Source organism: Pelodiscus sinensis, chromosome 33, assembly GCF_049634645.1.
Source record: "Pelodiscus sinensis isolate JC-2024 chromosome 33, ASM4963464v1, whole genome shotgun sequence".
Taxonomy (NCBI): domain Eukaryota; kingdom Metazoa; phylum Chordata; order Testudines; family Trionychidae; genus Pelodiscus; species Pelodiscus sinensis.
In genome coordinates this window covers 4,820,211-4,842,231 of record NC_134743.1, presented here as the reverse complement: position 1 = coordinate 4,842,231, position 22,021 = coordinate 4,820,211, and the positions used below count along the sequence as shown (strand labels likewise).

The window sequence follows — 22,021 nt, the reverse complement described above, 5'->3', positions numbered from 1 at the left end:
GCCAGGTGCAAGCCTGCCAGCACCCAGCTAGCAGACCCTGCACCTGGCACGGCTCGAGCCAGACACCCGATGCCCCCCAGCCCTCCCCCTCTTCCCAGGACCAGGCTGGCGGCTCCCGGGAGCTTGCCCGGGACCGCAAGAGGCGGGCACCCACCTGGTCTAGTGCGGACATCGTGGACCTCGTCCATGACCTCCGCACTAGGCACAGGAAAGTGGCCATCTAGGGCAGGAGAGCTGCCAGCCTGGCCACCCAGGAGCAGGTGTGCATGAAAATCAAGGTGGTCCACTGAGACCCCCAACCCTGAGCCCTGAACTTACAATGTTTGTACTGGGTCAGACCAAAGGTCCATCTAGCCCAGTAGCCTGTCTGCCGACAGCGGCCAACTCTAGGGACCCTGGAGGGGATGGACCGAAGACAGTGACCAAGCCATTTGTCTCGTGCCATCCCTCTCCAGCCTTCCACAAACTTTGGGCAGGGACACCACTCCTACCCCCTGGCTAATACCATTCTATGGACCCAACCTCCATGACTTGATTTAACTTCTCTTTAAACTCTGTTCTAGTTCTAGCCTTCACAGCCTCCTGCAGCAAGGAGTTCCATAGGTTGACTCTTTGCTTTGTGAAGAACAACTTTCTGTTACTAGTTTGAAGCCTGCTACCCATTCCTTTCCTTTGGTGTCCTCTAGTCCTTCTATAATGGGAACTAATGAAGAACTTTTCTTTATGCACCCTCTCCACCCCACTCTTGCTTTTATAAACCTCTATCCTATCCCCCCTCAGTCTCCTCTTTTCTAAACTCAAAAGTCCCAGTCTCTTTAGCCTCTCTTTATATGGGACCTGTTCCAAACCTCTGATCATTGTAGTTGCCCTCCCCTCTCCCACCCTCTCTCTTCCCCTCTCCCACCTCCTTTTCCCAGTCTCCCCGAGTTTTGTTCAATAAAGAGAGATTATATTTTTGACCACACGTTTTCTTTATTTTGTACATCAGGAAGGGGGGCTAGGGAAGGGTAGGTGGAAGGAGGTAAGGGAGGAATGGGGTACGAGCCACTGATGCGGAGGACTGGGCTGGCTCTGTAGGATTCTGGGGGTGGAACCTCTCTTGCAGCCCCCCAATTACCTCCTCTCCCCAGATGGCAGCCTGCGGCAAGTGCAGCCGGTCTGATGGCCGAGTGCTGTGATGTGCCCAGTGTGGGCACTCAGGGCTCTCCAAGCCAGGACTGCTTTGCAAGCGGGGCACCCCTGAGAACTTTCTGTCCGGCGTGGGGGTCGAGACCCTTTAAGCACAGCCCTCGGCTAGCCTGAGACAGCATCTTCACGCTCTAAGTTCTCCTCTGATGCCCTGCCGGCACTGCTTCCGGCCATCCTTAACCTCGGTTCAGGGTCCACTTAATGTGGATATGCTGGTTCGAATTAGCAAAACGCTAATTCAAACTAGTTTTTTAGTCTGGATCCGTTAGTTCGAATTAGCTTAGTTCGAATTAACAAATTCAAACTAAGTTAGTTCGAATTAACGTTGTAGTGTAGACATACCCTATGTTAGGCATTCCTTCAGACTTCTCGGTGAAGACCGAAACAAAGAAGTCATTAAGCATCTCTGCCATTTCCAAGTTTCCTGTTACTGTTTCTCTCTCCTCACTGACCAGTGGGCCTACCCTCTCCTTGGTCTTCCTCTTGCTTCTAATGTATTTATAAAAAGTCTTCTTGTTTCCCTTTATTCCCGTGGCTAGTTTGAAATCATTCTGTGCCTTTGCCTTTCTAATCTTGCCCCTGCATTCCTGTGCAGTTTGCCTATATTCATCCTTTGTAATTTGTCCTATTTTCCATTTTTTATATGACTCCTTTTTATTTTTAGATCATGCAAGATCTCGTGGTTAAGCCAAGGCAGTCTTTTGCCATATTTTCTATCTTTCCAACACAGCAGAATAGCTTGCTTTTGGGCCCTTAACAATGTCCCTTTGAAAAACTGCCAACTCTCCTCAGTTGTTTTTCCCCTCAATCTTGATTTCCATGGGACCTTAACTATCAGCTCTCTGATCTTACCAAAATCCACCTTCCTGAAATGTATGATTTCATGATCACTTTCACCCAAGCTGCCTTCCACTTTTAAATTCTCAACCAGTTCCTCCCTATTTGTTAGGATCAAATCTAGAACAGCTTCCCCCCGGTAGCTTTTTCAACCTTCTGAAATAAAATGTTGTCTCCAATGCAATCCAAGAACTTACTGGATAATCTGTGCCCTGCTGTGTTATTTTCCCAACATATATCTGGATATTTGAAGTCCCCCATCACCACCAAATCTTGGGCTTTGGATGATTTTGTTAGTTGTTTAAAAAAAGCCTCATCCACTTCTTCCACCTGGGTAGGTGGCCTGTAGTAGACTCCTAGCATGACATCACCTTTGTTTTTAATCCCTTTTAGCCTAACCTAGGGTATGTCTATACTCTCTTGACTTTCATGAGGTCCTTTGAGTGCCTTGCCTAGCCTATAGCATATGTAAATATTTGCTAGATCTGATGAGTGCTGCTCATATATAATGACATTTTTAAATGAGCTCTCGTATGCTGTTGGGTATTCTCCAAGAAACATAACTTCATAAAATGGACACTCTATGAAAGACAATGTGCACATGTTGACCTTGGCTGAGCTGACTGCTGGGTTTCCCTCCTATTTAACTGTCTGGCCCCAGGTAAAGTCACATGAGACTATTCAAATGTGCCCCCCTTAGCACATCAGCCTGGGCAGCCGCCCTGGTTGCTCAGGTCTCAGGCTGGCAGTGTCTGCATAGATACTATTTTTGAATGAAAAAGTGTTGATGTGGCTATTAAAAGGCTTTTTCCTTGGGCAGGTCATTGTGCTTATTGATTGGCTATTTTTTTGAATGATTGGGTGCTTTCACATGCAACTGTGCTTAGGCAAATCAGACTGATGAAAGTATTGAGTAACTAAGTGTTTCCAGAAATTGTAGTAGAGTAAAAAGAATATTTTCTAGAAAACCTACTTGAATAAAAGTCAAAGTATCACAAAAATAAATTACTTGAGTAAAGTACAAATACCAAAAAAATGTACTTGACTAGCGTAACAAGTATTTCTACTTAGTTACTTTCCATCTCTGCACTATAAAAGATGATGTGCAAAGAAAAAGGATTGTTCAGTAAAACTGAAACATAATGATTTGTACAAATATGATGTCATTATAGGAGATGTGGATTGCATGTAACAGAGATGTAGATGCATAGCAGTGATCCTGAAACTTTTTGCCAATTTATTCACAATATATTGGAAATAAATCTGTCTTCAGTTTTGAGGGAATGGGCATGTGAATAGGTCCAAGAGTCAATAGCTGAAGATGGCTGGCTAATATTCAAGAGCATGGCTAATGTCCCTAGTACTGAAGAAATGATGGATCTCATTCACTCTTAACTCAGTCTGCCCCTAGTTTTATAACAATAAATGCCTACATTGGTAAGTATTATTTTTGTTATTCTTTTGCAGCCCAGCTCAAGGAAGAAAATGGTAAGTTGCTCTCATTTATGCAATTGGGAGGGTGAAGAGTCAGACGTTACCCCCACCAAGACTCCTGGGGTACGTCTAAACTACATGCCTCTGTCGGCAGAGGCATGTAGATTTGTTTGTTCAGCAAAGGCAAATGAAGCCGTGATTTAAATGATCGCGGTTTCATTTACATTTACATGGCTGCCGCGCTGAGCCGACAAACAGCTGATCAGCTGTTTGTCGGCTCGCGCGCTAGTCTGGATGTTCCCCCTGTCGACATCAAAGCCCTTTGTCGGCAGCCCCGGTAAACCTCATCCCACGAGGAATAACAGGGCTGCCGACAAAGGGCTTTGATGTCGACAGGGGGAACGTCCAGACTAGCGCGCGAGCCGACAAACAGCTGATCAGCTGTTTGTCGGCTCAGCGCGGCAGCCATGTAAATGTAAATGAAACCGCGATCATTTAAATCGCGGCTTCATTTGCCTTTGCTGATCTGTCTAATCTACATGCCTCTGCATGTAGTCTAGATACAGCCCCTGTGTCTTTCAAAGCTCTGTGGGATTTTTTAATCTGTCCCAGGGACAGAGACCAGTTTAATGAAAGCAGGCTCATGCCTTTGGATGGGACACTCCTGGTGGGACATTCAAGGGCCTCTCATTGAATTCTTCCCTCATTTATGGTGGGTGGTCTCTACTATCATACAACAGTGTGCAGAGCATCCTGGGACGACTTCAAAGGACAAGAGTATGCTGGTAACCAGGCCTCATGCTCAGAGGTCTTTGTCTTTTCTGATAGAAGATTAGTAACAGGCTGCTAAGGGTGTAGTGTGTTCCCCGCCAAGAGGCAGGATTGTGTCTCAGCAGTAATGCAATCCTGTCTGTGGACAGCACAAAAACCTTTCAGTAGGAAAAAGGTAAGTAGGGCTCTGGGCTGAGGACAATTAGATGGTCTTAAATAGGACTTGGGAAGTCATATTACCTCTGCATGTGCGACACAAATTCCAATTCTGCTGTGCCTAATTGAAAAAAATGTGTCAATAAAGTTTTTCAACACTCTTTCCTAGTCATCTGTCCAAGATTCCATGTCATGTAAGCTTTCTTTGTGTTTGAGCTCACCAAAGATTTCATTGTTAAGCCAAAATGGTCATCTACCATATTTGCTTTTCTTACTGTGCCTTGGGATGCTTTGTTCCTGCATGTTGAATAAGGCTTCTTTGAAATATTGTTAGCTCTCCTTGATTCTTTTCCCCATCATGTTAGCAACCCAGGGATTCCTACCTATCAGATCCCTAATGTAATCAAACTCTGCTTTTCTGAGGTCCAGTGTATGTATCCTGCTGCTCTCCTTTCTTCCTTCGGTCAGACAATCTCTGCTACCCAAGTTGCCACTCACATCTATTTCCCCTACTAATTCCTCCCTGTTTATGAATAATAGGTCAAGCTAAGCATGGCCTCTGGTTGGTTCCTTCATCAGTTCTAGAAGGAAGTTTAAATGCCTTATGTCATAATAGGAGGCTTGTATTGTGTGTCACAGAAATATTGATATATATTAGTGACCATGAAAATTCTTTCAAATTAATCACAATACATCGGAATCAAATCCATCTTCTGTCTTCCATATTAGAGGAATGGGCATGTGAAGAGTTCCACAAATCAACAGATGATGAAGCTCCTTTATTTTCTAATGTTCCTACTATATAAGGAATAAAGGAAATCAATCACTTTGTAATTAATAGGCACCTAATTTGATAACAAAGAAGTGCCCGTGTTGAAAAGTATCGTTTTTGTTTTTATTTTGCAGCCACACTTAAGAAGGAAAAAGGTAAGTTGCTCTGAGTTGTACATTTGGGAATGGGATGGTTCAGTGATTTTCCCAATTATATTCCATCAAAAAACTTTTGGTCTCTTTGAAAACTCTGTGAGGTTTCATAATTTGCTCAAAGGAGAAATGTCAGGGTAGTGAAAGGCCAGAACAGGTTCTTGGATGTGAAATATTTGTTGAGACACCCAGAGGCCTTTCATTGCATTCTTCCACAATGTGAGTGAGGCGAGGGGTTTCTGACATCGTACAGAGGAGTGCAGAGCATTCCGGAATTACAGCAAAGTGCAAAAGTCTGTTGAAAACCAGGCCCCATGCTGAGGGGTTCAGACCGTTCTTCCCAAAGATTGTCCTGGCTTCTCTGTGCCCTGGAGGGTACTGGCCACTGAGGGTGCTGTGTCCCTGCATAACTTGGACTTCTAGGAGGAGCTGGTAACACCTGAGCTATAATCAATCTGAAGCACCAAATGTTCAGTTTAGCAACCCATTCACCTTCCCTGATACCCAGCTGGTCATTGTCTATGCTGAAAATAGGTGCAATTTCATAGAACTATATGGTTAGGAGGGATGGCAGTGGTCATATTTCTAAACCTGCGAAAATGCAAGAATCTGTCTCAGCAATGCTGTACTCCTCCCTCTGGACCCCACAAACCTCTTTAGTAGGCAAGAAATTTTTTGCACTGGGCTAGATGGCACCGGAGTGGACATAAGTAGGACTAGAGAGATTATAATAGCTCTGTATTTGGCTTTGTCACTGGGTCATAGAATCTTGCTTCCCCTTCTGCTTCTGGTTCCTGTCTCCTATTTCTGTCTCCTGTTTACTCTTAGCTCCTCTCCAGGTCCCTCTTCCTGTTCCATACACCTAACACTGTCTCCAGGTCTGCCCCCGGGCAGGCATCTGATATTGTCTTTAGGGCTACGTCTACACTGGCATGATTTTCCGGAAATGCTTTTAACGGAAAAGTTTTCCGTTAAAAGCATTTTTGGAAAAGTGCGTCTAGATTGGCAGGATGCACTTTTTGCAGAAAAGCGTCCGTGGCCAATCTAGACGCGCTTTTCCGCAAAAAAGCTCCAATCGCCATTTTCGCGATGGGGGCTTTTTTGCGGAAAACAGTACTGTGCTGTCTACACTGGCCCTTTTGCGCAAAAGTATTTTGGAAAAAGACTTTTGCCTGAACAGGAGCAGCATAGTGTTTCAGGAAAATCACTGATGATCTTACATGAGATCGTCAGTGCTTTTCTGGAAATTCAAGCGGCCAGTGTAGACAGCTGGCAAGTTTTTCCGGAAAGGCGGCTGATTTTCCAGAAAAATTTGCCAGTCTAGACACAGCCCTGCTGTGATCTCTAGCTTGCATCTGACTCTGTCTCTGACTCTGGCCCTGCAGCTCACTCTGTGATGATCTCTTTGGTTTTGAACTCTGGATTTGACCACTAACCAATAAGCCTGCTACCTACAACCCATTTATTGCATCCTGGAGCTTTCCTCAGAGCTTTATCAGATATTTGCACTCAATTTCTTTGCACTGTGCAGTTACAAAAGCTTTGAGCTTCAAGCAGATTTTAACAAAGTGAAACTGCTATCATTTTTCAAGTGAACACTGGCCCTCCTCTGACTGAGAATCACTTGACTGAAATCCATGTCTGAGACCATATGCAGATGCATATTCCATGAAAGACTTTTGGGTGTTCTCTTTAGTGGAGTCATAAGCCACGTTTTCCAGTATAGTAGGTTTATGGTTAAACTTCTCCCTTCTCTCCTACAATTATCAAGGCTTGGCCATAGCACATATGCCTTGGACTTGTTTGGCTTTGTCTTCAGCTTTGTGGGGAAAAAATCTGCCATGACCCAGCCTGACATTCATCTGCTTAGGGTTTTTCTAGACTACATTGCTTTTTTGGGATTCCAGAGGTATCCCAGAAAAACAACACTGCATCCAAAGAACACATCTGCTTTTTCAGAAAAGAAATTGAAAAAGCAGACACACTCTTTAATCATCCCTGTAAACCTTGTTTTAATCAGGAAGAAGGAATGGGTCAAAAGAGCAGGTTTCTCCAAAATGTGGGGCCGTGTAGATGCACCAAATTTTAGAAAAGCCTTTTTCAACAGAAAAGCGGAAAAATATATGCAGATTGCAAACTGCAATTTGCATATCTTTTTCTGACTTACATTAGTAGTCTAGATGTAGCCTTAGTTATTTTTCTTTCTTGGGCAGAAAGAAATAGCATTCTGCTACGAATAGCAGAAGAAACCATTTGAAAAGGCAGCTGCTCAGACTGGGCACCAAAGTACAATGTCACCTGACCTTTTGGGTGTGTACTTAGACAGATAGTTCAAGCAACCGTCTTGCCACAAGAGTCTTGCCACAGCTGGAGAAGGCTCTCTAATGTTCAAGGGCATGGCTAATGTTCCTAGTATTGAAGAAATAATGGATTTTGTTCACTCTCAACTCAGTCTGCCCCTAGTTTAATAACAGTAAAGTGCCTACATTGATAAGTAGTATTTTTGTTTTTCTTTTGCAGACCAGCTCGAGGGGGAAAAGGGTAAGTTGCTCTGACTTATGCAGTTGGGAAGGTGAAGGGTCAGACGTTATCCCATCTATATTGCCCCAATCAACTGTCTGGGTCTTTGAAAACTCTGTGGAGTTAAATAATCTGTCACAATGACAAAGGGGAAGATAGTGAAAGGCTAGATCTTTCCTTTGGATGGGACACCTCCGTTGGGACAGCCAAGGGCCTCTCATTGTATTCTTTCGTGATTTGGGGTGGCTGGTCTCTACCATCATACAGCAGAATGCAGAGCATCCTGGGATCATTGCAAAGCCCAAAAGTCTACTGGAAACCAGACCTTATGTTGGGAGCTCTTGGGCTTTTCTGACTGAAGACTGTCCTGGCTTCCCCTGTCCTTGGCAGCAGGGTACTGAGGGTGCTGTTCCCCCTCCATGTTTGAGATCTCCGGGAGGAGCTGTTCACACTCTGAGATGCAATCTCATTTGGAGCACCAATGATGTGGTGCAGTTCAATTACTCATTCACCTTCCCTGACACCCACCTGAGGCTGTCTCACACATTGCCCAAGAGGGAATCAGGTCTGATTTCATAGAATCGTATGGTTGGAAGGGACTGCAGTGGTCATGTAGTTTGTCTCCTGCCAAGAGACAGGATTGTGTCTTGGCAGTGCTGTACCTCTCTCTGGACTCCCACAAAACCCCTTCAGTAAGAAAAGATTGAATTGGCTCTGGGCTGGAGGACAATTGAACAGTCTTAAATAGGACTAGGGAGGTCATACTAGCTCTGCATTTGGGGCACAGACTCCAATTCTGCTGTGCCTGATTGAAAATTTGAGTTGATAAATTGAAGTTGGTTTAGAGAAAAACTATTTTGAACCTCCATTCAGTACTGACCTCCCTCATAGACTGCCCTTTGAACCACTGGTCACTTTTTCTTGGCCTCATTTGAGTTTATCACCTTCCTTACAGCAGTAACTGTCACAACAGTCTCTGAACTATAAACATTGATGATTGGGCCTCCTAGAATAGTGTTTCTCAAGGGCAATGTAGACTTATGTCCACACCCTGAGTTTTTCACTAAAGTTTTATCAGCATTTAATTTAATTTAATTGATATATCTTTGGGTCTTCCTCCTGAAGCTACAGTCTAGTAGAGATGTTACGAACTCTGGGTTTGACCTCTAGGCTTGACTGTAGCTCTGACCAGTAAGCCTTATCACTCACACCCCAGTCTTTGCAGCTGGTAGCTTTCCTCAGGGATACTTTGTTAGTAGACATTTATGGGGTTGCTATCTGGTCCTTAGTGTACACATTTACCTGGAACTCTGCAGCTGCAATGGCACCAAAGTGAGAGGTAAACTTCTAGAGTTTATCATGTAAACCCTAATCCTTCCCCTGAACTGTTCATTCTCAGAGTCACCTGAGTGGTGGACATATCTGCTACCATTTGGAAAGGCATGTTCCATTATCCACCAGAGGGGCAGACAGAATTGCTGGGCCCTTTTACAAGCTGTGGGGATAGCTCTGGGCCTGGGTCTGCCTCCCTTGTCACGCCACGCCACAAAGCACCACCCAAAACAAGCCATGCTAGGTGGTGGTGATTTAAAGGGCATGGAGCTCTGGCTGAGGCTGCTGCCACAGTAGCAATAGCATCACTGAAAAAAGGGCAATTGCCTTATTTGTCCCCCTCCCGATTGGTGGTCCCTTTGCCAATTCTCAGTTCTCCCCTTGATCCAGATCATAAGCCAGCCTCCCAAGTGTGAAGGAACTGAGGTATTTTCAGACTGCATTACCATTAGCTGTCCTTGGAAGGAGCCCTGAAGAAACACAGGGCACATGTTCCAGCCTGACAGGTGAAAAATCTCCAATGCTGGGGAGCTGGGTTACACACATCAGAGTGACAAGAAATGTCTGCATCCAAATGTCTAACAAGTTACAGAATAAGGAACAGCATAGCTCTTCAATGATGCAAGGTTCTGCCAACAATAGTAAACATATCTTTTTTGGTGCATTTTGTTTTTACAGAAGAACAGCAGAAGACGATATGTAAGTCAGTCATTTTCAGCTCAATAGACTTCCAACACAACGGAGTCTTTTATAATGAAAAGAGGAAAGATTTATTGTTAAATCATCTCCCTTCTCCCCTGACACTCTCCTTACCTGGCAAATGCATCTTTCTCCTGGCTTGACAATAGCATATATGTGTGTTTGCTGGATCTCTGTTGTGCTGTTCATAGGTTCATAGAATAATAGAGCTGGAAGAGACCTTAGAAGGTCATCAAGTCCAGCCCCCGTCCAAGGTAGGACCAATCTCAACTAAATCAACCCAGCCAGGGCTTTATCAAGACAATACTTACAAACGTCTAGGGATAGAGATTCCACCACTTTCCTAGGTAACCCATTCCAGTGCTTCACCACCCTCCTCGTGAAGTAGTGTTTCCTAATATCCAACCTAGAACTCTCCCACTGTAACTTGAGACCATTGCTCCCAGTTCTGCCATCCGTCACGACTGTGAACAGACTTCCTCCATCCTCTTTATAACCCCCTTCCAACGAGTTAAAGGCTGCTATCAAATCCCACCTCACTCTTCTCTTCTCCAGACTAAACAAACCCAGATCCCTCAACCTCTCCTCATAGATCATATGCTCCAGCCCCTTAATAACTTTGTTCACCCTCCATTGGACCCTCTCCAGTGAGTCCACATTCTTCCTGTAGTTGGAGGCCCAGAACTGGACACAATACTTTCAGAGCCAAAACAAAAGAATAATCACTTCTCTGGATCTGATGGCAATACTCCTCTTAATGCAACCTAATATCATAGAATCCTAGATTACAAGGACTGGAAGGGATCTCGAGAAGTCATTGAGTCCAGTCCCCTGCCCCCATGGCAGGACCAAATACTGTCTAGACCTGATAGACATTTATCTAACCTACTCTTAAATATCGCCAGAGATGGAGATTCCACAACCTCCCTGGGCAATTTATTCGAGTGTTTGACAACCCTACAGTTAGGAACTTTTTCCTAATGTCCAACCTAAACCTCCCTTGCTGCAGTTTAAGCCCATTGCTTCTTGTCCTATCCTCAGAGGCCAAGATGAACAAGTTTTCTCCCTCCTCTTTATGACATCCTTTTAGATACCTGAAAACTGCTATCATGTCTCCTCTCAATCTTCTCTTTTCTAAACTAAACAAACCCAATTCCTTCAGCCTTCCCTCATAGCTCATGTTCTCTAGACCTTTAATCATTCTTGTTGCTCTTCTCTGGACCCTCTCCAATTTCTCCACATCCTTCTTGAAATGCGGTGCCCAGAACTGGACACAATACTCCAACTGAGGCCTAACCAGTGCAGAGTAGAGCAGAAGAATGACTTCTTGTGCCTTGCTCACAACACACCTGTTAATGCATCCCAGAATCATGTTTGCTTTCTTTGCAATCGCATCACACTGCTGTCTCATATTCAGCTTGTGGTCCACTAAAACCCCTAGATCCCTTTCTGCCGTACTCCTTCCTAGACAGTCGCTTCCCATTTTGTATGTGTGAAACTGATTGTTCCTTCCTAAGTGGAGAACTTTGCATCCTGTCTTTGTTAAACTTCATACCTCAGGCCATTTCTCCAATTTGTCCAGATCATTTTGAATTAAGACCCTATCCTCCAGATTAGTTGCAACCCTTCCCAGCTTGGTATCATCTGCAAACTTAATAAGCGTACTATCTATACCAATATCTAAATCGTTGATGAAGATATTGAACAGAGCCAGTCCCAAAACAGATCCCTGCAGAACCCCACTTGTTATGCCTTTCCAGTAGGATTGTGAACTTATTTTATGCCATAAGCCTTCTTGACTACAAGACTGTAAGAATGGCCGTACTGGGTCAGACCAAAAGGCCATCTAGCCCAGTAGCCTGTCTGCCGACAGTGGCCAGCACCAGGTGCCCCAGAGAGGGTGGACCGAAGACAATGATCAAGCGATTTGTCTTGTGCCATCCATCTCAAGCCTCTGACAAACAGAGGCCATGGACACCATTTCTATCTCCTGGCTAATAGCCTTTTATGGGCCTAACCTCCATGAAATTATCTAGCTTCTCTTTAAACTCTGTTATAGTCCTACCCTTCACAGCCTCCTCTGGCAAGGAGTTCCACAGGTTGACTACACGCTGTGTGAAGGAGAACTCTCTTTTATTAGTTTTAAACTTGCTACCTATTAATTTCATTTGGTGTCCTCTAGTTCTTCTGTTATGGGAACTAATAAATAAGGGTATTTCTACACTAAAGCACTAATTCGAACTAACTTAGTTAATTCGAAATAAGCTAATTCGAATTAGTGCATCTAGACTTAAAAACTAATTTGAATTAGAGTTTTGATCATTTGAACTAGCATGTCCACATTGAGTGGAACCTGAACCGAAGTTAAGGCTGGCTGGAACTAGTGCCGGCAGGGCATCAGGTTAGGGCTTAGAGTGTGGAGCTGCTGCCTCAGGCTAGCCGAGGGCTGTGCTTAAAGGGACCTGACCCCCACCCCGGACAGACAGTTCTCAGGGTTCCCCGCTTGCTTGTCTACTTCGATGAGGAACAGCAAAACAGTCCTGTCTTGGAGTGCCCTAAGTGCCCACAGTCGGCATATCACAGCACTCGGCCATCAGCCCAGCTGCACTTGCCGCAGGCTGCCATCCGAGGAGGTCAATCGGGGGACTGTCAGGATCGAGGAGGCCCTGCAGGAGAGCTTCCATCCCGAGGAGCCCACAGAGCCACCCCAGTCCTCCCCATCAGGGGCTCGTACCCCATTCCTCCCTCACCTCCTTCCACTTACCCCTCCTTAGCCCCCCTTCCTGATGTGAAAAATAAAGGACACGTTTTCAAAAATAGAAACTCTCTTTATTTAACAAAACTGGGGGGGGGGGGGATTAACCTCTGGGGAGACTGGGAAAAGGAGGTGGGAGAGGGGAAGAGAGAGGGTGGAAGAGGGGAGGGAGAAACCTGGGAGGAGGGAGCTGGAAGGGGGAAACCAGGGGAAGAAGGAGGAGGGGAAGTATAAAACTATGGTACGCCATTTCTTCAGTACTGTGTACAGATGTGATCTCCTCACCCCAGAAAAGATGTTTTGGCCTTGGAAAGGGTTCAGAAAAGGGCAACTAAAATGATTAGGGGTTTGGAACAGGTCCCATATGAAGAGAGGCTAAAGAGACTTTTCAGCTTAGAAAAGAGGAGACTGAGGGGGAATATGATAGAGGTCTATAAAATCATGAGTGGTGTGGAGTGGGTGCATAAAGCAAAGTTCTTCATTAGTTCCCATAATAGAAGGACTAGAGGACACCAAATGAAACTAATGGGTAGCAGGCTTCAAACTAATAAAAGAAAGTTCTTCTTCACAAAGCAAATAGTCAGCCTGTGGAACTCCTTCCTGGGAAGAGGCAGAGGACTGGGTGGCAGCGGGTGGCTGGCTCATGGCGTGCCAAGTGCAGGGTCTGCTGGCTGGGTGCTGGCAGGCTTGCACTTGGCATGGGCACCGTAGCCAGACCGTGCCCCTTTAAGGGCTCCGGGGCCAGGAGAGGGGCAGAAAAGTTTCCCTGGTGGTGCCCAGAGTGGCCACCAGGGCAAGCTGGGAAGGGCTAGTCTCCCACTAGTTCGAATTAAGTGGCTACACAGCCCTTAATTCGAACTACTTAATTCGAACTAGGCGTTAGTCCTCATAGAATGAGGTTTACCTAGTTCGAATTAAACGCTCCGCTAGTTCGAATTAAGTTCGAATTAGTGGTTTGCATGTGTAGCGCCTATGAAAGTTAATTCGAACTAACAGCTGTTAGTTCGAATTAGCTTTGTAGTGTAGATATACCCTAACTTTTCTTTATCCGCCCTCTCCACACCACTCATGATTTTATATACCTTAATCATATCCCCCCTCAGTCTCTTCTTTTCTAAACTGAAAAGTTCCAGTCTCTTTAAAGGGCTGTCATAATTGTTGGATTTTTTTTCTTCAGATGAGACAACAAAGGAATTAGGTGAGTTAAGACCCATGTACATACCTGCTGCTGTCCCCACTTCCATTGCCTGTGTTTTAGGTGAAAGGAACCATTGCTCCTGTTCTCCTGTTTTTCTTGGCTGCTTCTGAAAGGAAACACAAGTCAGAGGCTATATCTAGACTACATCCCTCTTTCCAAAGAGTGATGTAAATTAGGCAAATCGAAAGTGCAAATGAAGCGGGGGCTTAAATTTCCCATGTGTCATTTGCATAATGGCATTTGAGCACTTTTTCAAAAAAGGGATTTTCGAAAGTGAAAGCACATTCTGGACGCGGTTCTTTTGGAAAAAAAAAGTTTCAAAATTGTATCTTTAAAAAAACAGTGGGTTTTTTTGGAAGAACTGCATCTATACAGCACTTTCACTTTCGAAAAATCTTTGTTGATAAAGTGCTTGGATGCCATTTTGGAAATGAACCACGGCATATTTAAATCCTCACTTCATTTGCACTTTCGATTTGCCTAATTTATATCCCTCTTTTGAAAGAAGGATGTAGTCTAGACATAACCTGTGAGTCTGTTTCCTTCCCTACTCATAGCAAGGAATTCAGCAGCACATTGCATCTCCCCACTCTGCTCTCACATACCAGGCAGAATGGGAAATGTGACCTCTTATCCATTGACTATATTAAACTTGAAGGGTGGGACAGACCCACTGATTGCCTGAGAGTACATCTAGACTGTAGGGTTTTTTTTTTAAAAACTGTCTGTTTTTCTGACAAAAAAAATTTACTTACATCCACACTACAATTGCGTTCTTTCGAAAGAAAATCAAAAGAATGGAGGGGCTTTTCCAGCATTGGTAAACCTCATTCTACTAGGCAGAACACCTTTTCTGAACAAGCTCTTTTGGAAAAATGCATATGTGGACACACAAGAGGGAGTTTTTTTTTAAAGAAGAGGCCTCTAGGAAAAGCACAGGTGCCCTAGTGCCCACTCTGTCCATAGAAATCACAGTTTAAATGCAAGATAGTGTCCATTCAGCGTGGATGTTATCTTTTGAAAAAACATCACATTTTTGATGCCCTTTGGCAGTGTGGATACTTTTTTTGGAAGAAGATTTTTTGGAAGATCTCTTCCCGAAAAGCATATTTCGAAAGAAGCCTGCAGTCTAGACGTAACCTGAGAGCTACATGTGGGGTCTGAAAATGTCTCAATAGCCACAACTGGATTGTCACTGGCTTAGAATAGCTCTGCACAGCAATTGGAGTTTGTATCTCCCAGCTCAAGTATCAGCTTTGCTCGAGTTACTCTACTTCAAAATAGTAATGAGGCCATAGAGGCATGTACTCTGGAGTTAGGTGGAATTGTACTTGGTCAGCTAGCCTGATCCAATGTGGTCACACTGTTGGTTTTTAGTGCACTAGCAATCACATCTCCGAGCTTCAGGGTAGATGCACCCTTGGATTGCCATGAATATAGCTGCTGATGGTTGGAAATGCTGCATGTGTGGATGGAAAGGTTCGTTTTCTGCTTGAGTAAGATGGGAAGATGTAAGAGGGCTTTAGAAACAGATCAAAGCCAAGGAGAAGAGATAATATTGTGAGGGGTTGCAGGAGGAGCAAGACAGACAGACAAATTTTAGCTAGAAAAAGACTGCTGCCCTCATTTCTAAACTTAGTTCAGTATAAGTGATGTATGACAGAAAGAGAAATAGAATGACCATTCAGAGGGCATTTTCGCCTATATTAAAAGGAATTTCCCGTAAAAGGAATTTCCACTTACTACATCTGGCATCTTAATGTGACCTCAGTCTGGAACTTCCCTACTACTGGAGGGAGGAAATTAAGAGTCAAAGCCTCTCTTAATTCAATGTCTGTTGTTTTCTCACTTTCAGAATGGAGAAAGGCTCAGAACAATTCAGGTAACAGAACACACCCCACATGGACAGAGGTGCCAATGCTGATAGATGTAGCCTGAAAATCTCAGTACATTAGAATCTATCCAAATGTTAACAAAATCAGCATGTTTGCTACTATAATCAAACTAGAAACAGAAAAATAAACTTTAGCCCATTGTGTAGATATATCATTGGAAGCTAGAAAGTAAAAACCTTAAGAGCTGTGTCTCTGATAAAAAAACTAGAAAGAGAAACTTTTTCTTATCGGAGACATAGCTCCTAAGGCACTTACTTTCTAGCTCCCAATGTTATGCCTACACTGTGGACTGAAGTCAAATGAAAGTACACAACTTCAGCTATGGTAATTATGTAGCTGAAGTCAAAGTAGCTTAACTCGACTTTTGGGTATATCAACACTGCAGGAAGTTGAAGGAAGAACACTCTTCCTTCACCTTCCTTTATTCCTTATGAAATGGGGGTTACAGAAGTCAGAATAAGAAGTCTGTTATTTCAAAATTACTTTGAAATAAAAGGCTTGCTCTATAGATGCACACTTTTTTATTCTTAAATAACACTGCAGTGTAGATGTGCCCAAACTGATTTAAAAAAAATTAACCATGATCTTAACCATGTTTATTCTAAGTTTTTATTCTCCAAAGAAATGCCACCAATGGGAGTAAGACATCTAAATACCTTTTAAGGAACTAAACCGTAGGATTTATTTGTAGTGAGGTTTGCAGAAATCCCTCAGGAGGTTCTTAAGAGCCACAATGAAGGCAAAGATGATGTGGTAGCAGGGATGGTGACTGCAATGAGAACCATAACACAGAGATAGTAAGATCATGAAGGGCACTGCAGTGGTGACAGGCACGGCTGGGAGCAAGTCAACAAGGTTTATGAGGCATTTGCCAGTGATAAAGACAGTGATGGGTTCCTTTCTCTGATGATAATGGGCACTGGTGGGAATGTTGTTAGTTATAATAGTTATAGTGAGAGAAGATGAAAATTATGTGGGGGAGTCACAGGGAACAGCAATGGGTGATCTGACATTGGAGACAGTGCAGGTAATAATTTGCGTATTACAGCCATTTTCTGCTGACAATAATGATGGCATCATACTGAGCTTACTGAGGCATAAACCAGCTATCACAGAGCTTGTGTGATCCAACCAACCTCACACAGCAGCAGAGTTGGGAACCGAACCTAGTGGTTCCAGGTCTTTATTTTAATGAGTAAAATACACTGTACTATAATGAATTAGTGTTTATTTATATATTATTTATTTATAATGGTAGTAAGAGGGGCATGTTGACCAATGATCAATGATACTGAATTTCTCGTTAGAGTTAGCTATCATTGGAAGTATATGTTTGCCACAGTTCATGCACAAATCATCACATAGCGATAGCCATAGTGGGACCATTTCTTCTCTCAGTCATAATGGTAATGATATACTTTCCTGGTGAGAAGTTTAAATGAAGTTACTCTGGATTCACACCTATGTAACAGATCAGAATTAGTGCAAGTGTGATAATTTGCTCAAGGTCACGTTTATTTTACATAAATAACAAGCAATTCTCATTTCTGAAATATTTCTATGAAATATCAAATAGGCCAAGTGTGCAGCACTGGTCAAGGCTTGCGGTTCTTACTCAGGCAAAATACCCACTCAAATCAATAGCTGCTCTGCATGAGAAGGGGTGACAGGAGAAGGCCCCACGGGGTGTATTTCTTTCCGCTGTCACCAGCATCACAGGAGTGATTCTCTAAACCAAAATTTTATTTCTGTAGCTGACATCACCCTTGATGCAGACACGGCTCATCCCAACCTCTCCATTGCTGGGGATAAGAAGAGTTTGACACATGAAACCCAACCTCAACAACTTCCACCAAACCCAGAGAGGTTCGATGCGACTGTCTGTGTGCTGGGCTCTGAAGATTTCTCCAATGGAAAGCACTACTGGGAGGTGGATGTTGAGAGCAGCACTGACTGGGACCTGGGACTGGCCAGCAAATCCATAGCAAGAAACGGGAAACTTTCCCTGTCCCCTAAAGAGGGATTCTGGGTTCTGGGTCTGAGTGGGAGAGATTATTGGGCAAAAACAGATCCCTGGACCCGGATCATAGTGCAGAAAAAGCCCAAGAAAATTGGAGTTTACGTTAGTTACAAAGACAGGCAGGTGACCTTTTTCAATGTAACTGACATCTCTGTGTTGTTCGGATTTAATGATTGTTCGTTCTCAGAAGAGGTTTGTCCATTCTTTAAAAATTCACACAAAGAAACAACATTGAAAATCTGTTCAATTAAAGAGGAATAAAAGTGAAGAGACACTACTAGGATATAGATATTCAGTCCTGCCTCTAAAGTCCTATGCTTTAAGAATTTAGGTCTATTCTTACCATTCAGCTAGTTATGGGGTTAAAAAAAGAAAGACTCAGAATTACAGTCTGCCTGTGATTGGGTCTTCTCTCACTATGACAGTCTGAATCCTTTCCCTTTAGCTAATAAGCTGAGAAATGTACAGACATATCCTCACACAGTCCAAATCATTCATATTGAAATGAGGCAATTTTGGGATGTTAGAAAGGCAATCTAAACTACTGCCTACAGATAAAAGGAAGGGCCTAGAAAATTTAAAGAAAATAAGGTTGATAGTTTCCTGTCTGTGAAGTAACCACTTATCAATAGTTGGGGTTTTGAAATCCTCATGTCTTTAGTGTTTCCTCATTATACTCCCCAGTTCTCTACACTTTATCTGTATGGTCTGTCTGGAACTTTAATTGTTTCTTTCTGCTGTATAATTAATGTTTCTGAGTACAAACCAATTAAGGTTATGGGATATAATTGGTTATATAATCATAGAATCATAGAATACTCAAATGGAAGGGACCATGAGGGATAATCTAGTCCAGCCCCTTGCCCTCATGGCAGGACCAAGCACTGTCTAAATCATCGCTGATAGGGTATGTCTACACTACAGCACTAATTCGAACTAACTTAATTCGAATTCGTTAATTCAAACTAAGCTAATCCGAACTAGTGCATCTAGATCTAAAAACTAGTTCGAATTAGCGTTTTGCTAATTCGAACTAGCATGTCCACACTGAGTGGACCCTGAACCGAGGTTAAGGATGGCCGGAAGCAGTGCCGGCAGGGCATCAGATGAGGACTTAGAGCGTGGAGCTGCTGTCTCAGGCTAGACGAGGGCTGTGCTTAAAGGAACCCGACCCCCACCCTGGACAGACAGTTCTCAGGGGTTCCCCGCTCGCTTGTCTAACTCGATGAGGGACAGCAAAGCAGTCCTGGCTTGGAGTGCTCTGAATGCCCACACTCGGCACATCACAGCACTCGGCCATCAGCCCAGCTGCACTTGCCACAGGCTGCCATCTGGGGTGTCAATCGGGGGGCTGCAGGAGAGCTTCCATCCCGAGGAGCCTGCAGAGCCAGCCCAGTCTTCCCCATCGGGGGCTTGTACCCCATTCCTCCCTCACCTCCTTCCACTTACCCCTCTCTAGCCCCCCTTCCTGATGTACAAAATAAAGGACACGTGTGTTCAAAAATAGAAACTCTCTTTATTTAACAACACTCGGGGAGACTGGGAAAAGGAGGTGGGAGAGGGGAAGAGAGAGGGTGGGAGAGGGGAGGGCAACTAAAATGATGAGGGGTTTGGAACAGGTCCCATATGAAGAGAGGCTAAAGAGACTGGGACTTTTCAGCTTACAAAAGAGAAGAGTGAGGGGGGATATGATAGAGGCCTAGAGAAGCACAAGTGGTGTGGAGAGGGTGCATAAAGAAAAGTTCATCATTAGTTCCCATAATATAAGGACTAGAGGACACCAAATGAAATGAATGGGTAGCAGGCTTCAAACTAATAACAGAAAGTTGTTCTTCACAAAGCAAATAGTCAACCTGTGGAACTCCTTGCTGCAGGATGCTGTTAAGGCTAGAACTATAACAGAGTTCAAAGAGAAGTTAGATAAATTCATGGAGGCTGGGTCCATGGAGTGCTATTATCCAGGGGATAGAAATGGTGTCACTGGCCTCTGTTTTGGAAGACTGGAGATGGATGGCACGAGACAAATGGCTTGGTCATTGTCTTCTGTCCATCCCCTCCAGGGTAGCTGGTGTTGGCCACTGGTCTGACCCAGTACGGCCATTCTAAGTTCAGGGCTCAGGGTCGGGGGTCTCACTGGACCACCTTGATTTTCATGCAAACCTGCTCCTGGGTGGCGAGGCTGGCAGCTATCCTGCCCTAGACGGCCACTTTCCTGTGCCTAGTGTGGAGGTTGTGGATGAGATCCATGATCTCCGCACTAGACCACGCGGGCGCCCGCCTTTTGTGGACCCGGGCAGGCTCCTGGAAGCTGCAAGCCTGGTCCCGGGAAGAGGCGGAGGGCTGGGTGGCAGCGGGTGGCTGGCTCGTGCTATGCCAGGTGCAGGGTCTGCTGGCTGGGTGCTGGCAGGCTTGCACCTGTCACGGGCACCGTAGCCAGACCGTGCCCCTTTGAGGGCTCCGGGCCCGGGAGGGGGGCAGAAGAGTTTCCTGGTGCTGCCCAGAGTGGCCACCAGGGAAAGCTGGGAAGGGCTAGCCTCCCACTAGTTCGAATTAAGTGGCTACACAGCCCTTAATTCGAACTACTTAATTCAAACTAGGCGTTAGTCCTCATCTAGGGTATGTCTACACTACAAAGTTAATTCGAACTAACAAACGTTAGTTCGAATTAACTTTGATAGGCGCTACACAGGCAAACCTCTAGTTCGAACTTAATTCCAACTAGCAGAGCACTCAATTCGAACTAGGTAAACCTCATTCTACGAGGACTAAGGCCTAGTTCGAATTAAGCGCTCCGCTAGTTCGAATTAAGTTCGAACTAGCGGTTTGCCTGTGTAGCGCCTATTAAAGTTAATTCAAACTAATGGCTGTTAGTTCAAATTAACTTTGTAGTGTAGACGTACCCGTAGACAATTATCTAACTCAATCTTAAATTTCTCCAGAGATGGAGATTCTATCTCCCTAGACAATATATTCCAGTGTTTAACCACCCTGACAAGAAGTTTTTCCTAATGTCCAGCTCAAACTTGATGGCTGCCTCTAGACTGGCATGATTTTCCGCAAATGCTTTTTCCGTTAAAAGCATTTGCGTAGAAGAGCATATGTGACCAGTCTAGATGCAATTTTGCGCAAGAAAGCTCCGGTGGCCACTTTCGCCATCGAGGCTTTTTTGCACAAAAAATTAAGGGCCTGTCTACACTGGCCCTCTTGCGCAAGTAAGACCCCTGTGGAACCCCATTTGTTATACCCTTCAAGCAGGATTGCGAACTGTTAATAACTACTCTCTGAGAACGGTAGCCCCATCTAGGTTGTATTTCCCTAGTTTATTGATAGGAAGGTAACATGAATTATGACTCTATCCTCTATCCTCTTGCAAGTATTCTTGCGCAAGAGGGCTTATCCCTGAGTGGGCGCATCAACGTATTTGCGCAAGAAGCACTGATTTTGTACATTACAAAGTCAGTGCTCTTGCACAAATTCAAGTGGCCAGTGTAGACAGCTGGCAAGTTTTTGCGCAAAAGCAGGTGCTTTTGCTCAAAAACTTGCCAGTCTAGACACAGCCCTTTTGATTCAGGTTAAGCCCATTGCGTCTTCCCCTATCATCAGAGGCCAAGGGAAACATTTTTTCTCTCTCCTTTTAGATACTTGAAAATTGCTATCATGTCGCCTCTCAGTCTTCTCTTTTCTAAACTAAAAAATCCCAGTTCTTTCAGTCTTCTCTCATAGGTCATGTTTTCTAGACCTTTCATCATTTTTGTTGCTCTTCTTTGGACTACTGTGTAGATGTGCCAAATGTCAGAAAAGACTCTTTGACAGAAAAGTGAAAAAAGATACACAAATTGTAGTTCACGGTTTGTCTCTCTTCTTCCTACTTATATTTGTAGTTTGAACATAGCCTGTCAGACATGGATGCAGATTTTATACTGATGTAACCAAAATCAAGATTTTCACACATTTATTTTGATGTAAAAAAGCGGTTGTTTCAAATGTTCATTTTTATGCTGTCTTCATCACATAAAAATAATAATAAATAATCATTTGCTATCGAGTTTTGGTTTGTGATTTTCTCCAATTATGACAATTCATGAGCCTTTGAAAAACAATATTTAATAGAGTTTTGGTAGGGCCTTCCAAGGAGCTCACCCTTTAAAAAAAATCAGAACCCATGCAAATCCTTCCTGGCCCTATTCATGACTGTGTTCTCTAGTATCATCCTCATCCTGGGAAGTATCCCTTCCAATTACCATGCGGTGCCCTCCAGGTCCATAAACAATCACAAGAGTTGTTCCTAAGCA

General features: G+C 44.1%; 1 protein-coding gene across 1 annotated transcript in view; it reads left to right on the top strand.

Annotated features, from left to right (window-relative positions):
• Positions 1 to 19,296, top strand: part of LOC102458418 (butyrophilin subfamily 3 member A1-like) — a 35,959-nt gene extending 16,663 nt beyond the window's left edge. The window contains exons 5-11 of the mRNA XM_075914249.1: positions 3,493 to 3,513; positions 5,293 to 5,313; positions 7,831 to 7,851; positions 9,841 to 9,861; positions 13,794 to 13,814; positions 15,670 to 15,696; positions 17,464 to 19,296. Of these exons, the coding sequence (XP_075770364.1) occupies positions 3,493 to 3,513; positions 5,293 to 5,313; positions 7,831 to 7,851; positions 9,841 to 9,861; positions 13,794 to 13,814; positions 15,670 to 15,696; positions 17,464 to 17,990 (659 nt within the window). The 3' untranslated portion in view covers positions 17,991 to 19,296. The remainder of the gene's footprint in view (positions 1 to 3,492; positions 3,514 to 5,292; positions 5,314 to 7,830; positions 7,852 to 9,840; positions 9,862 to 13,793; positions 13,815 to 15,669; positions 15,697 to 17,463) is intronic.
• The last annotated feature ends 2,725 nt before the right edge of the window (positions 19,297 to 22,021 follow it).